The sequence below is a fragment of the Asterias rubens genome, chromosome 17 (genome assembly GCF_902459465.1).
Source record: "Asterias rubens chromosome 17, eAstRub1.3, whole genome shotgun sequence".
In the NCBI taxonomy this organism is placed as follows: domain Eukaryota; kingdom Metazoa; phylum Echinodermata; class Asteroidea; order Forcipulatida; family Asteriidae; genus Asterias; species Asterias rubens.
In genome coordinates, this window is record NC_047078.1 from 353090 (window position 1) to 369433 (window position 16344).

The 16344-nt window shown below is 39.8% G+C and overlaps 1 protein-coding gene across 3 annotated transcripts; it reads left to right on the top strand.

Moving 5' to 3' along the window:
• Positions 1 to 1399: 1399 nt before the first annotated feature.
• LOC117301558 lies at positions 1400 to 15894 on the top strand. 3 transcript variants are annotated; one of them, XM_033785589.1, is made up of 9 exons: positions 1400 to 1663; positions 3556 to 3673; positions 6006 to 6081; positions 6679 to 7460; positions 8091 to 8193; positions 8934 to 9134; positions 12309 to 12438; positions 14768 to 15544; positions 15587 to 15894. In XM_033785589.1, the coding sequence occupies exons 1-9, from the start codon at positions 1519 to 1521 to the stop codon at positions 15790 to 15792; spliced, it is 2538 nt and encodes an 845-aa protein (XP_033641480.1). In that variant the 5' UTR covers positions 1400 to 1518; the 3' UTR covers positions 15793 to 15894. The 3 variants fall into 3 exon arrangements, with proteins under 3 accessions (XP_033641480.1, XP_033641479.1, XP_033641478.1); XM_033785588.1 differs by having other exon boundaries at positions 14768 to 15529; positions 15572 to 15894; XM_033785587.1 differs by having other exon boundaries at positions 14768 to 15894.
• The last annotated feature ends 450 nt before the right edge of the window (positions 15895 to 16344 follow it).

The window sequence follows — 16344 nt, forward strand, 5'->3', positions numbered from 1 at the left end:
ACCAATTGAGCTCAAATTTTCACAGGTTTGTTATTTTGTGCATAATGTTGAGATACACCAAGTGAGAAGACTGGTTTTTGACAAAATAATTATCAATAGTGTCCATGTGTTTTAAAAAGATAAAAAGTAATAACGAATATTTTTTTCGTAATTTTTAAAAGTTACTACACATGCGACTCAGACACTCGTGGATTAATAAAGTAATATTTCATCTGAAATTATAGAAGTGTTCTTAAAGCCCGAAGGTCGATTTATGTCTATCCGGCATTTTCTTATTGAGAGCCAAATCTTTCCAAGCAGTGTTAATTAAAACCCAGCAGAGCAGCAAAGCAAATCTCCGGGGGAGGAGGTGATTATTTGACACATAATTATCTTCATAAAAAATCCAAGCACTCGGAGTGGAAAACCAAATCGAGGACTTCGTTATTGAACCTGATGAGATTCAACCCGCAGTGTAAAGCCTATAGCTCCTAGTTATAACGGCCAATCACATCTAAAATCCAACAATTTGAAACCGAAATACGGTCACCATTTTGACCTGGGCCCAATTTCATACACCTGCTTATAGAAAAAAATATAAGTTGCTTAACAATTTTCTGCTTAGCAGAAATGAGCAGGATGACAGTAAAACTTAAAAGAGTGTACATGTGACCGTATTAATTTTGGCTGGTGGCCTGTTCTGGTAAGCATAATGCTTAGCTACTTTTTGTGCTTATGCAGCTCTATAAAAGAATTGGGTCGAGTCCAGTCAGTTGACTTCCATACTTGGCCTGGAAATAAAATGGACATTTTTTTTAAAAGATTTTTTTGACGTTATGCAAATTACAACCCGTGAACAGATGATGGAAGTTCAAAGAGTCAACGATACTTTCCCACGTAGGCCGACTGTCAAAAGCTGTGTGAGCATTTTAAATATTTTCGTGTATTTAAAAAAAAAAACGCCCTCCTTTTGATCGAGGTTTTTTTTCGTTTTTTTTTTTTTAATCTGTTAATTGTTTGAGTTGACGGGGTCCTTTCTCTAGGCATTTTTAAGTTTTGTTATTAAATCTTGTTTCTCCGTATGTTTTTTATATACTTTTTTATTGACATAACTAATATAATTTTTTAATGAAATGTGACTAATATTTTTAAGGGTTTCTTGTTTTAATCGATTCATATTTTGTTTAGACATAACTGTTATTACCTTGGAATAATTAACATATATTAAGAAAACAGGATCCGATGACTCATCTCGAATGCCACATCTATTTATAGAACGGCATTACATTATTTTTGTTTACTACTTTTGTTTATTTATTTGTTAGTCTCGCACCCAGACGCCACCACGTATTCCTACTACGTACTTTTACCAGATAGTAAATGCACCCGACTGACTGTTCACTGACTGTTGAAAAAAAATGGCTGCTTGTTCAAGTTGTTGTTATATCGGTTGTTATTTCCGGGTATTAAAACCATACGATTGTCGCGAATAATGGATGGATTCTGTTCTAAAATCATGTCATCGAAGTCAATATTATTATGATGCAAGGTAAAGAGAGGTTTTCAGGGTGGGTTTTCTGTGTCCTTGTGGTGCAAAATGTCCTGAGTTGTGTTCAATCGCTGCCTGTCGGTGCAGCGAATGATGGTGGCGATGGAGGCACGGCGGACGACGGCGGTCAATTTGGTTCGTATAATAAATGTGTTGTTTTTGTTGTACGTAGTTACTATTATATTATGTAAGGACAAGTTTCCGTTTGGCGCCACCACTTTTGCGTTCGATATGAAACAATAAAGTATCCAATTTACCTCAATGGGATATATTCGATATATCCCTTTTTGTAAAATAAAAAATGAGTGAAAAAGTGGTGGCGCCATACGGAAAGTTATCCCTCATGGGTCAAATATTCGTCAATACAATGTCAATACAATTACAAAAATAGAACAATAATTGATGACTGACATGACTGGAATAAAACGTTGTTCAAGCTGAGGCAGTCGACTCCTTCAAAGGTCAATTCCTCCTTAGTCGCAGTCCTCTCTCTTTTGAATAAACAATCAACACGTACTCCCCACCCTCTCTGGTTGCGATAACGTAACCCTCCTCCCGACGGCCGCCAGGCCGGAGGGTTACAAGTTTGTTTCGAGCGGAAACGGTTGATCTGGTCCAACATGTACAATTTTGACGGCTAGTCACCAGATTTGCCCCATTTTTACCACTTTCAAAAATCATGACACAAATTCTGAGGTGAGGGTACGAACTTAATCCGCAATGTCTAATGCAGCCTGCCATATAGTAATACTCAAAACACCATTTAGGAAATATTTCAAAGAAAAATGGACAAAAACTTACCAGATCCCGGAGCGAAATCCCAGGTTCCTATTTTGAACCTGTCGCTTCGCTTTGCAAACGCATTATTTTGTTAGTGGGCTAAACCATTCTGTAAAAGGGGTGTTACAGTATTGCAGTGCTACAGTGCGTGCGCGCCATTATGAGTGAACGGTGTGCAATGCAAACAGACAGCGCGCACACGCACTGCAACATTGTAACACCCCTTTTACAGAATTGTTTAGCCCAACAACAAAATGATGCGTTTGATGCGACAGGTTCAAAATATGAACCTGGGAATTCGCTCCGGGATCTGGTAAGTTTTTGTCCATTTTTCTTCGAAATATTTCCCAAATATACACCAACCTGACTGCCTTTTAGTAAGGCTCCCCAATGACCCTCAAAAGGAATCAGACAAATTTATGTATCCAGCTTTTTCATTTTTAATGAAATAAAATAAAAGGGAGTGAAAAGTGGTCACAGGATACAGAAATCTCTGCGGTTAACTTGTGGGTTCCAACCTTACCAAGCTAACTGCTGATTTCCAGAAATCTCTGCGGTTAACTTGTGGGTTCCAATCTTACCAAGCTAACTGCTGATTTCCAGAAATCTCTCCGGTTAACTTGTGGGTTCCAATCTTACTAAGCTAACTGCTGATTTCCAGAAATCTTTGCGGTTAACTTGTGGGTTCCAATCTTACCAAGCTAACTGCTGATTTCCAGAAATCTCTCCGGTTAACTTGTGGGTTCCAATCTTACCAAGCTAACTGCTGATTTCCAGAAATCTCTGCGGTTAACTTGTGGGTTCCAATCTTACCAAGCTAACTGCTGATTTCCAGAAATCTCTGCGGTTAACTTGTGGGTTCCAATCTTTCCAAGCTAACTGCTGATTTCTCAGTTACTACAATAAGTATTGTTGTCTAGTTACTGAATCACAATTTCTTGATTTGTGCAATTAACGTTTAACTAATGGCATGTTTGTATGAGAGAGCTTGGCTGTTGCCAGTTTGGTGTTTAAATCCCCTTGTGGGTGTTTGCAGAGTTCCCTTGTTTGGGAATATTATCTCAAACAAACAGATTAAACAAACTCTATTGAAGGTGGGTTCTTGATTATGTAGCTGATTAAAGCAACTTTTATCGTTCGTGCAGTCAATCAAATAAAAGTCCTTTCGGCGTTTATTTTATTTTATTATTTATCCGCAGGGTCCTCGATTATGTTAAAAATTAAACTATTATTTACCTTTTCATCAGGTTTTGGGGGCTACTCATCATCCAGGTTTCTAGGCATTTTGTTTGTTTCCATGGCAACAATGGTGACCCTGTCTGCTGCGTTAGTTCTCTGTGCATGTGGCAACAATGAGCCCAAAAAGTAAGTATCATCTTTTTGTGTTTTTAACTAAAAAGTTTCTTTTTGTCATTAACAGATTTGACAGTGCACAGCGTCACCTTCAAGCTACACAGTAAAAAAGGCTGTGTGTACCTATACTCCAAAATCCTCAACAATTTTATATTCCACACAGATTTGATCCTAAACTTAAATTGTTGGGGCTTTGTGTGGGCTTGCTGGGGAAAAGGGGTTCTGGGGGTAGGGGCGGGGGGGGGGGGGGGGCACTCTTATCGAAGCCCTGCAGTGATTTTGTGACTGAATATGATTTTGATTTACAATGGATGATGGGGAGTTCATTAAGTTTTAAACGGATTTGAAAGTTTGCTTGTTGGGAGTAAAAATAGGTGAGGTTCGTGATAGCACCATGTGTAAATCTCTTTTGAGTAGTGTTGGTTCTGGAAAGAACCGATGCTTGACAGCTCAACGTTTTGATCAGTATGCTCTGATTGTCTTCAGAAGCATGCTTCAGGACTCTGTTGCTAGACTTGTGAACAAGTGGTTAGTGGTCCCACACGATGAGATAGTTGAGTTGTGGCGGTGCTCTCGCGAGATCACTGCTCCCCTGCGAACTGCAGGTTGCCCGACTTTAATGGGTAGTAGAAGTTGGCATGCAACAAGTCGCGATCTCGCCATAGCACCACCACAACTCTCCTATCTCACCACTAAGGACCATTAATGACTTGTTCACAAGTCTACTCTGTTGCTGGATGCTGCTTAAAGACACTGGACACTATTGGTAATTGTCACAGACTACCTCACTTGGTGTATCTCAACATACACATAAAAATGCATAAAAAACAAACCTGTGAAAACTTGAGCTCAGTCGTTCATTGAAGTTACGAGATAATAATGAAAGAAAAAACACCAAAGTTGTGTGCTTTCAGATGGTTGATTTTGAGACCTCAAATTCTAAATATGAGGTCTCGCTATCAAATTCGTGGAAAATTACTTCTTTCTCGAAAACTACGTCACTTCAGAGGGAGCCGTTTCTCACAATGTTTTATACTATCAACCTCTCCCCATTATTTGTTACCAAGAAAGGTTTTATGCTAATAACTTTTTTGAGTAATACCCAATAGTGTCCAATGCCTTTAAGTGGCCTACTACTGTCTTGGAGATTAAGTTGTTTTAGTCTCTGCCATCATGAGATGACTCATCATAATAGGTGCACCTGCTTTGATGATGTCACAGTGATTATGTTACAAGACTTACACACCTATCACTTTTCCGTGTTCAGATTAACGATAATTTTATTTACTAATTGAGATTATGAAGTGTTTCCTATCACATTAGGTTATCCTTTTCTCTTTAGTCTTGCTTTGCTGGGCTTGACATTTCAATAATACCATTGGCCAGAAGCCAGAGGTTTTGAAACATTGAGGCAGTAAACTCATCAGCAGAGTTTACTCTGCTCAAATATAAACACAAACGATTTTAGGAGGTTGTTATCCTCATGCAGGGCATTCTTAGTTTTAGCAACACTCATATGTAGTGTTGTAGCGCATTAGTGTCTGTTATTTCATAAAAACATATTGGCCTGTTTTGCTGTTATTTATTTGCACCAACTAACATTTCATCTTTTCTAAAAGAGTCAAAACAAATTATCAAGTACAAGTCGTTTGTGCAATTCCAATAAGGTGTTAATCCAATAATCTCTCAGAAGAGACTGGCTGTTGCCAGCTTTGGCATTTATATTCCCTACTGCTATTTTTCCGAGTTCCCTTGACGAGAAGATCATCCAAATAAACAAACAAACAAACAACTCTTTGATAATTAAAAGACCCTGGACAATATTGGTTATTGTCAAAGACCAGTCTTCCCACTTGGTGTAACTCAACATATGAATAAAATAAAAAACCTGTGAAATTTTGAGCTCAGTTGGTCGTCGAAGTTGCGAGATAATAATGAGAGAAGAAAAAAACCCTTGTCACACGAAGTTGTGTGCATTCAGATGCTTGATTTTTAAGACCTCAAATTCTAAATCTTAGGTCATTGATTCAAATTTGCGGAAAATTACTTCTTTCTCAAAAACTACGTCACGTCAGAGGGAGCCGCTTCTCTCAATGTTTTATACTATCAACCTCTCCCCATTACTCGTCACCAAGTAAGGTTTTATGTTAATAATTAATTTGGGTAATTACCAATAGCGTCCACTGCTTTTAAAAAACAATCAACTTATAGCATGGTTTGGTTATATGCTGTATTCTTTGATTGCTCGTTTTTATTTGTATGCATGCTGACATAATGTTTGCTTTTGTGGTGTCGCGGTCAATTTGTACAAAAACCAATGGTTTTCTTTGGTAATTGGTTTCAGGGATGGCCAGACAGAAGAAGGAGAAGTAAATGGCGATATTGAAGCTGTTAATGATGAAGTACACATCGTACCATTGGTAAGTCCAACTAGAAAGTAATCTTAACAATTAGGCCATTCTTGCATCTTAATATATTTGCCTAAACAGCTAAATTGATTGATGACTTCCGGTTTTCCGTTTAACCCTGATATCCAGTTCTACCTATTCCAAACTGAACTATAGGACTTTCTATGATGGATTCGGTGTTAAAATAGAACACGATACCCAGTTTTCACAGTCACAAACCACAAACATGCAATAATGGGGGAGGGTGAACTCAGCAAAGTTGTAGGGGAAGGAAAATAATGTGGTACATTTTGTAGAGGATTATAAGATAAGACAATTCTAACAACAAAAGGGATGTCAATCATTCTTTTTAGGAACTAGAAGGTTCTATTATCTTTAAAAAAAATTCTGTTTGCTTCGTTTAAAAAAAATTATGTTGGCTTCGAACCGTTTAGGCAGTTTAGAAACAGATTTAAATAATAATTTGGTTTGATTCAAATCGGTTTTTCTTGCCAGCTTGTTAGATTTTTTAACAACAAAGCAGATTAAAGGGATAAACACAAACTCTCACAAACTCTGTTCAATTAAATTAATCTATTTATGGTTTAATACTGTGTTTTGTTTCCTTAGAGTCCAACTCCAGACGAGTTGAAGGCACCAACAGATCCACAACCAACAGCTCCACAAAACAGCAAGCCTAAGGTCCGTTCGTCCAGTGTTCAGTCCCAAAAGTCACTTAATGGGCCCTCGGATGAGGCACTCATCCGCAGCGCGACGATCGACCGAAGGCTTCCAGAGCTACCCCCCACTCCCATGGCACCGGTCACGCCCACAAATGAGGAAGAGGAGGATGACTACAATCGGACGTATGATGTCATTGGAGACACCAAAGGAGCAAATAATCAGATGTCAAAGGTCGAGCGTCAACCATCAAAGGAAGAAGAGATCGCTGATGTTGAAGATGATCAGTACGCTTGTGTTACTGACAGCGCAGCTAATAAAATGGCCTCTGCGTCGAAACCTAACCCGAAAGACACCAACGATCCGGCGGTCGTCAACCAGCAGGACATGGATGGAGAGGAATTAGATGAAGCCTATGCAAGCGTTGTCGTGGGCAAAGTCACAGAAACCCAAACTGCATCCTACGCGAGCGTTGGAAACAAAGATGACCGGAATGGTTATGCGAGACTTCGTAGTTTGCAGAAGCATCCCGTGAGAGATTCGTCGCCGGATGGCAGTGAAAAGAGCGGTTATGCTCGGCTGAGAGATGTCACCTTGGAAAGTGGTGCGGTGGGCGGGGTAGGAGGTAGGGCTTCGGGTGGGGCTGATGATGAAGAAGCTCCGCCTGTGCCATACAAGCCACCTGATTTACAGAATGAAGAGGACGCTGATGAAGTATCACCGATTGAAAGGTCAGTCATCATTTTCTTAAGCCCGGTTCATACTTCCTGCGAAAGCGAATGCGATATGAATGTTGACGTCAAAAATTCGCAATGAATAATTCGCAGCAGATCAACTCTGCTCAACTCACTTGCGAATATCGGTGCGAAAGGAGGGTTGTGACGTCAATTCACGTAAAATTCGCTTCGCATTCGCATTTGCAGGAAGTATGAACCGGGCTTTATAAAGAAAATGTCAAAAGCTGTGGAGTCAGCAGTGATGAATGAATAGTCTTACTTCCATTGCGAAGAAGCAAAAATAAAGCTAATGCCCTGAAGTTTCGACCCGAGCAGAGTCTTTTTAAAAAGCTAAAATGGAACCAGTTTGGAATTAATGAAATTACAACATGATGAATGAAGTGATTGATTGGTTAATACTTTGGTTAATACCCAACCTATTTCTTTACCATCCGCCCAGGTAATTGTTAATAAGCAGGACAGTTCTTTTCAGAACTGAGAAGTCTCTCGAAAACCCGAACAATCTACTCCGCGGTAGTAGAATTAAGCAAGACAGTTCTCTAAGAACAAACTCTACTTGGCAAGTAGATACACACATGGTGTTACCGCAAACCAAATATATATTGGTTAATACTTGTTATACAGAACGTCCAGCACTGGGCATGCAGAAGCAGGAGCAGCTGTCAGTGTGATGTCTGATGGTATTAGCACGGGGCCCAGTAAGAAGAGAGAACCTCCATACACACAGGTACATGTAGCTCGGAAATAGGGCTGCGATTCTTACATTAATTTATCTACCAGAATTCCGTTTTTTGTTTTAAACAAACTAGTCTCAAATGACAGTACCGAGATATAGGGATAGACAGGAACAAAATGTCATGAACAAGGTACATGGTGACATACTCAGGAACAGAGTGACAAACACAAGGACAAACATGTAGTGACGGACAGGGATAAAACGACAGATTTTGTGGCATGGTTGGCTTGTGCGTAAAGCGCTCACCTCTCACCAAGGTGACCCTGTTTCGATTCTTTGCCAAGGCCATATATGTGAGTTGAGTTGTGCGTTGTTTCTCTGCTGTGCCTTGAGGGTTTTCCAGACTTTCAAGTTTTCCTCCCTCTGGAAAAATCAAACACTTTCTGTCTTGGCTGTGCTCCGTGGTCATAATGGGTTGATATGGCTGGCAGCTAGAGGCCCCGAGCCCCCCAAATTATTATTTATACAGGGGTTTAGTGACAGACAGGGACAAAGTGTCATAAACAAGGACATAGTGACAGACTCGGGAACAAAGTGACAGATACCAGAACAAATAAACAGACATGTGCATCTTGATTCTTGTCTTGTGAAATAAATTGTGGTCCAGTAAAAATGTTAAGCTACAAGCCCTACAGTCATGTAGATATTCCCCAATATTGAGCCCTGCATGTATTTCCCAAGTACATTAGATGTCTTAAACACTCAACTATGCCTTGGTTTTTATCTTTCAGGTATCGGCTCGGGAAAGCCTGGACGTCGTTAGAGCTCGCCAACAAGCTGAGCAGAATGCTCGCATCGCTACTCACTACCAATCCATTGAGGACGACCAAACACTTGACGCGGACCATGATGGGATCTATGAACCTGTAGATGATCAACATGTAGAAAAACAACCAGTAATGAGTCCACCCCCACTACCTGGTGATAGACAGGTATACCACGCCCTAGATGCCACACCCTATACAATGTATATGCCATACCGTAGATCCAAACACCCCCCCCCTACATGTACCTGGTGACAGACAGGTATACCACGCCCTAGATGCCACACCCTATACAATGTATATGCCATACCATAGATCCAAACACCCCCCCCCTACATGTACCTGGTGACAGACAGGTATACCACGCCCTAGATGCCACACCCTATACAATGTATATGCCATACCGTAGATCCAAACACCTCCCCCCCCCCCCCCACATGTACCTGGTGACAGACAGGTATACCACGCCCTAGATGCTATACCCGATATGCCACACCCTGTACTCCACACCCAATATGCCACACCCTGTACTCCACACCCTAGATCCAAACACCCACTACCTGGTGATAGACAGGTATACCCACCCTATATGCTAGACTCTTTGTGCCACACCCTGTATGCCACACCCTATATGTGACCTGCTCTATCGTAATGAGGAATATCAAGTAAATTTCATTTTAGAGTTTATCATCCTAATCACAAGCAAATCTCAACATAAAAAAAAAAAATCAAGATCATACGACCTTCCTGTCTGGAAACACTTCATTTGTATGCTACGCTCAACCCTTGCTTTGAAATTTTATCCGAAACCAGAATGTAACTTTGCCTTTTTTGTACTACAATAAGAACAACTCAACTGTTGCACAAACTAAAACAGTTCATTGTAACAGTAAGAGTAACTATAAATATCAATATGAGTAGTAAACTTGCGGGTACAACCATGAGTAAAATCTCTTTTGAAGGAGTGTTGGCTCTGAAAAGAGCCGGTTTAGTCTTGGCGTTTCAAACAGTATGCCCTGCTCGTCTTCATTCTCCTGAAGACGAGCAGAGTATACTGTTCGAAACGTCAAGACCTAAGCGGCTCTTTTCAGAGCCACCACTCCTTCAAAAGAGATTTTTACCCATGGTTGTACCTGCAAGTTTACTATTCATATTTATATTTCTAGTTACTCTTATTCTCCACACCATGTAAAGCTTCAAACACTATTTACATGTAACAGTGTTGCATACTAAAACAGGAAGTGCAAACCGCATTAATGATTGTTTGTTTTGTCTTCAGCAGTGAAAATGAGGAAATAATTTGAAAGTAAAACGAGGAAGTTGGCACTAGATTTCCTGAAAAAATAACCTGCTCTAATTCCCTAAAACTATGGGTAATAGTCATGGCTGGTTTATTTAAGGATATTCTCTATTTTCTTTTTTAAAGTCGTAAAGACTAAATCTAAGCTCAAATTTGTTTTTAATTACTTTCAAGGTACAAGTTCATGTATAACGTTGGGGAAAATTTGCTCCATGGTTAATTATTTTGATTAGTTGCCTTCCAAGACATCCATCCTTTCTGTTGAGCTTCTCAGCTGTGACGCCAGTGAATCCTAATAATAAGATACAAAGTACACAATTATTTATTTATTATTTATTTACCTCTTCTTAATTGTCTAGAGGCCCACAGTAAATAATAATAATAAAATTTGGTCTTTGTATAGCGCTTTATACACCATGTCTCAAAGCGCTTCTAACATTATTACCCTAATCACTGGGCCATTTCATTCCTTAAACCATCTCAGCTCCCTGGGGAGTATACAGTCTGTGCCACCAACTACATGTACTGCCATCTCTGCCCTCACAGGTACCCATTTACTCCTGGCTGGAGAGAAGCAATTATAGTAAAGTGTCTTGCTTAGGGACTGAGTTCAGTACAAAAAACTTTACTTAAAAAGAAAAAAAACATATTACACCATCATCCCGCCTTCATGCTAATCTGCATCCACAGTACTTAAGCAGCATGCAGTATCAGAGTCCACCTTTGTCCAGAAGACAATCAGAGCATACTGATTAAAACTTTGAATTGAAACAAACAGTTCTAGAATCATCCCGACAGATAGTCATTGCATGGTGTAACCGCAAACCTTTCCATATCATCAACATCGTTAAAAGACAAATACATTAGTGTAGAGTTACATTGTCACTTTCAGTTTTAATCAGGTGATCATCATCGATAAAGTCTCGACCCTAGGCAGTTTCATAACGCTGCTTCACAACAAAAAGTAGCTTAGCACAACCAAATTATGCTTAAGGTTATGCTAATGCTTATTTCATGTGTGTGTGAGAAAGGTTACCAGCCAAACAATCATGTCACATGTACAATTTGTAACTGGTATCATCCTCATTTCTGCTTAGCAAACAATTGTTAAGCAATATTCTCTGCTTAAGCGGTTCCATGAATTAGGTCCTGGTCGTGACCCCTGTACTAAGTGTCATGTACAGGTACTGGATGAGGTACTGTATACAATTCTGTGTTTACGATCACGATTCCCCGCTTATGTGCAAGCGCCGAATTTCTGCGCTAGCCTTGTAAGCGTAGAATGCCTATTAACGCGGAGTACGCACGCGCAGAAGCCAAAAATCGCCGCTAACCTGTAAAATACGCTTGCCGTAAGCACAGAATTCCCTGCTTCCGTAAGCGCCGATTCTGTGCTTACGGTAAGCAGGGCCATGAAATTGGGCCCAGGTAGTTCAATCCAGGGCTTTACAAAAGTAACTTCAGATACTTCCTGGAACATCTAGTTTTGTTATGAAAAGGTTTCACTTCAAAAGAAGTGATTTCCTTCTTTGGAATAGAAGCGGAGATTTGTGTGAAAGGAACTACAGTTCAGAATGATCAGAAATTATTGTGGATAAGTACCTCGTGGTGTTCTGTTAAACGTGGGAAGTAAAGAGAATGGCACAGGAGTTCCGTTTTAGACTTCGGACGTGGCTCATTCGTCTTGTGAAACGTCAGGATGAGGTTTTTATTACTATTGCTGGTTTGAAATTTAATCTGTGTTAGAATGAGGTTTAAAAACGTCTGTGCTAGAATGAGGATTGAAATGGTGTATTTCATAGGGCTGCTTTTTCAGCAATTAGTGCTTAACAATATTCTGCTAAGCAAAAGTGAGCAGGATGGCGCTTACAGATGACACAGTATGTTGGCTGGTTGCCTTGTTCTGATAAGTATATATAATGTTGTTGCACTTTGGCAGCTCTATGAACTTGGCCCCTGATAGATGAAGGATTTATTTATGATTGGAAGAGTGTTTTCTGGATTGATTATTTGATTATATTTTATTGGTGATTTGGTTTCAGGGGCCATCTTCAAGTATAGAGCCATCAGCCAGCAATGATTGGCAGATGACGAAGGCACCACGCCTTTATGAAGAGATAACAGACGAGACGAGACCACAACCAACTCAAGCTGCCCCCGATCAGCCCACAGGTATGTCATAATTATGACTTGTTTTTACATCAGGCATTTTACAATAACGTCTCAATGCAGTGTTTTTACATTAGTGCCTTGGTCATTAGGACAGTAACATTCCTTTAATCTTTCTCAGCTCCTTGGGGAATTTACAACCTGGGCAACTGCAGCACTCCAAAGGGCTTTTTTAAACACAATATCAACCTCTACCCTCGCTGGTACCCATTTATACCCTGGGTTAAGAGAAGCAATTGTAGTAAAACATCTTGCTAATAAAGGCGCTGGACACTGTGATTGGTAATTGCTCAAAATAATCAAAACTTACTTGGTACCGAACAATGGAGAGCTGTTGATAGTATAAAACATTGTGAGGAACGGTTTACTCTGAAAAAGCTTAGTTTTTGAAAAAGATTGTATTTGCCACTATACTTTAATTTTATTTTGAGACCTCAGAATTAGAATTTGAGGTCTCAAATTCAAGCATCTGAAAGCACACAACTTTGTTTGACAAGGGTGTTTTGTTTCTTTCATTATTATCTTGCACCTTTGATGACCAATTGAGTTCAAATTTTCACAGGTTTGTTATTTTATGCATAGTTGAGATACACCAAGTGAGAAGACTGGTCTTTGACAACTATGGGTCTTTAAGGACACAATTGTCACGCCTGGGATTCAAACCCATGTGTTAACCACGATAACTCAAACTTGATGCTTTAAAACCACTTGGCCATGACACCCTACCCTTGTCTATTGGAGACTTTTGGGATGTTTGGTGGCAGCAGACTTACCAGGTAAAATCCATTGTTCACGGTAAAGTGTAAAGTAATGTTCAGAACTACATAAACAATTGAAATTTACCTGGTAAGTCTGCTGCCACCTAGCGTTCCAAAGTCTCCCATTGATCATGCATTATAGCAATAAGTAATATACCGCAAGGAACACTGACTGGGTAAATTTTCAAAGAATTTTTGTTTGAACAAAGGCAAAACTGACTACAGCAGGACTTGAAGCTGAGACCTCTGGAAATAAGCCCGTGCTCTACCATTATTTATTGGTCGCCACATTATTCCTGCAGTTGTTGGTTCAAACCCTGCTATTTTCAATTTTGTCTTTACCCCCTTGAAAATTAGTAACAAGCCTCACGTTAAAATGGTATACATTGCAGCTGTGTTTGTTACCCTACTAATGCAATATGCGTCGTCAAAATACAAAATTATATCCGAGTCATTTCATCAAGTCCAAAGTGATATTGAAACCATGCCATATATGTGAGAGTCATGTACAAATCAAGTATTTGTTTTGTGAGACCTTTGGAAAAGTGCCGGCGCTCTACCATTATTTATTGGCAGGCACATTATTCTGGCAGTTGTTGGCTCAAATCCTGCTCTATTCAATTTTGTCTTGTTCTGCCACAAATTGAGTAATTAATTAAAAATGGTATAAAATGTCACGTGTTTGTTACCCTTCTAAATTCAAAATTATATCTGACTCATGTCATCAAGTTCAAAGTGATATTGAAACCAAGCCAAATGTGAAAGTCATGAACATTCAGTTTCTTTGTAAGGTTTTGTTTTATGGTATAATATTATCCTTTCTCTAAATCTACATTGTTTGTAATATATACTGCTGGCAGAATAATTTGAAAGTAAATAAATTTCGCAAATACAACTGTAAACATAAAATACCAGAGGCCATGACTTAACCTTCGTTCTGGTTTATTGTAGACAATTAAGAATTCTGTCATTCATATTATAATTTTTAAAGACACTGGACACTATTGGTAATTTTCAAAGGCCGGTCTTCTCACTCGGTGTATCTCAACATTATGCACAAAATAACAAACCTGTGAAAATATGAGCTCAATTGGTCGACGAAGTTGCGAGATAATATTGAAAGAAAAAACACCCTTGTCACACGAAGTTGTGTGCTTTCTGATGCTTGCTTTCGAGACCTCAAATTCTAAATCGGAGGTCTCAAAATCAAATTTGTGGAAAATTACTTCTTTCTCCAAAACTAAGTTACTTCAGAGGTAGCCGTTTCCCACAATGTTTGTACTATCAACCTCTCCCCATTACTCATTACAATTTCAGGTTTTATGCTAATAATTATTTTGAATTATTACCAATAGTGTCCACAGCCTTTAAAAGACAAGCTTTGATTTCACTCATTTGACTTGATCAGTCTTTTGGCAGTAAGAGATCTTTTTTTGAAGTATTTTTCACACAATGTAGACACAACACTCCCACAAAAAAGATTGACACATGGTTATACCTGCACGTTTACTATTTATTCATAGTTTCTTCCTCTTTTCACACAAATAAAAAAAAAAAAAATGCTCTCATTCCAGATGATGACATCCAACCCTATGCAGTTACAGAGAAGCGTGCCGTCCCAACTGACGCACCAGGAAGTGGCCACAACAATAATATATCGGAGGCAAACTACGCCGTGGTTAACAAGGTCCACAAGGCGACGCCAGGTCAAAGCAATAACAATGCCAGGACTGAGTTCAAAGCACAATCCATGAGCGATGATGAGCTTCCAGTATACGCTGTGGTCGAGAAAAAGAGTAAAGGTCAAGGGTCAAAGGTCATGAAGAGAGACAGCGCTCCAGAATTTCCTCAGACCCCACAGGACATACAGGAAGATAGCTATCAATCGATTGAAGACATGCCTCTGACACCGCAGTCCAACATGGCCGCTATTGTTGGTGGAATGGTCCACGTTGACGAACAACCGACTAGCAGTAATCTCTGGCAGAAGAAAGAACACATGTACATTGACGTCGAGTCGAATAAACCCTCCGAGAATGTCAACAATGCAGGTGGAGGCAGTCATAGTTATGAAACAGTCAGCCTGGTGTCGCCAGCAACGTCCAGTAAAAAGGAGAAACAGAAGGCGGCCAAGAAAGCTAAGAAGGAATCCAAGAAGGAGAAAAAGCATTCAAAGGGAGAACATCATGAGAAAGGTAGCGAGGGAAAAGGAGAAAAAGGTGGACATAATGAGAAAGGAGCCGATGGTAAAGGAGAAAAGGGCCGACAGCCTGAAAAAACGAGCGAGGGTAAAGGAGGAAAGGGCAAACATCATGAGAAAGGCGTAGATGGTAAAGGAAAAAAGGGCGGACATCCTGAGAAAACAAGCGAGGGCAAAGGAAAAAAGGGCGGACATCATGAGAAAGGAGGGGAGAGTAAAGAAGAAAAGGTTAGACATCCTGAGAAAGGCGGAGATGGTAAAGGAGAAAAGCCAAGAGCTGAGAGCAGTACGGTGTGGAAGCAACAAGATGCGGCGGAAGGTAATGCTAACGGTAACGCTAACAACAACATAGATGAATATGAAGATATTGTCTTTCCACTCCAAGAAACAAGACTCTAAAACCCATGCAGTAGGATCTGTCATCTCAATTTCATTAAGCTGCTTTTAGGCACATGCTTACCAGAATAAGGTAACCACCCAAACTACCATGTCCCCTGTACAATTTGTGACTGGTATCCTGCTCATTTCTGCTAAGCATAACATTGTCAAGCGATTTGTGTTTCTGCTGAAGCAGCTCCATGAGATTGGGTCAAACTTTAAGAGTAAGGCAGGCTTCTGGTTACTTTCCATGTCTCTGTTAATGCGCATGACCTAAGCCCCAAGAATCATGTTCTTATTTGTATAGCGCCCTCTCTTGGTCAATTTAACCCGTCCAGAAATGTTCTAGAAAAATGTTTATCTTTGGCATATTGACCCCTTCCTCATTCATTTCAAATGCTTTTATAGCCCAAAGCGCCCAATCTGATGGCAGTGTAAACCTTTCATACGTATTATATAATGTGGAGCTTTCTTATTAAAAGGGATATTGTTTGTGTTTAGTGGTTGTTGTGGTGGAGGGTTGTGGGTGTAGAGGGCAGGCTTTTAACTTTGCTCTTGTTGTGGTGGAGGGTT

Coding starts and splice junctions, on each gene's coding strand:
- LOC117301558 (XM_033785587.1), top strand. CDS start 1,519: ATGATGCAAGGTAAAGAGAGGTTTTCAGGGTGGGTTTTCTGTGTCCTT. Junction 7,461..8,090: donor GAAGTATCACCGATTGAAAG/GTCAGTCATCAT, acceptor CTTGTTATACAG/AACGTCCAGCACTGGGCATG. Junction 12,439..14,767: donor TGCCCCCGATCAGCCCACAG/GTATGTCATAAT, acceptor CTCTCATTCCAG/ATGATGACATCCAACCCTAT.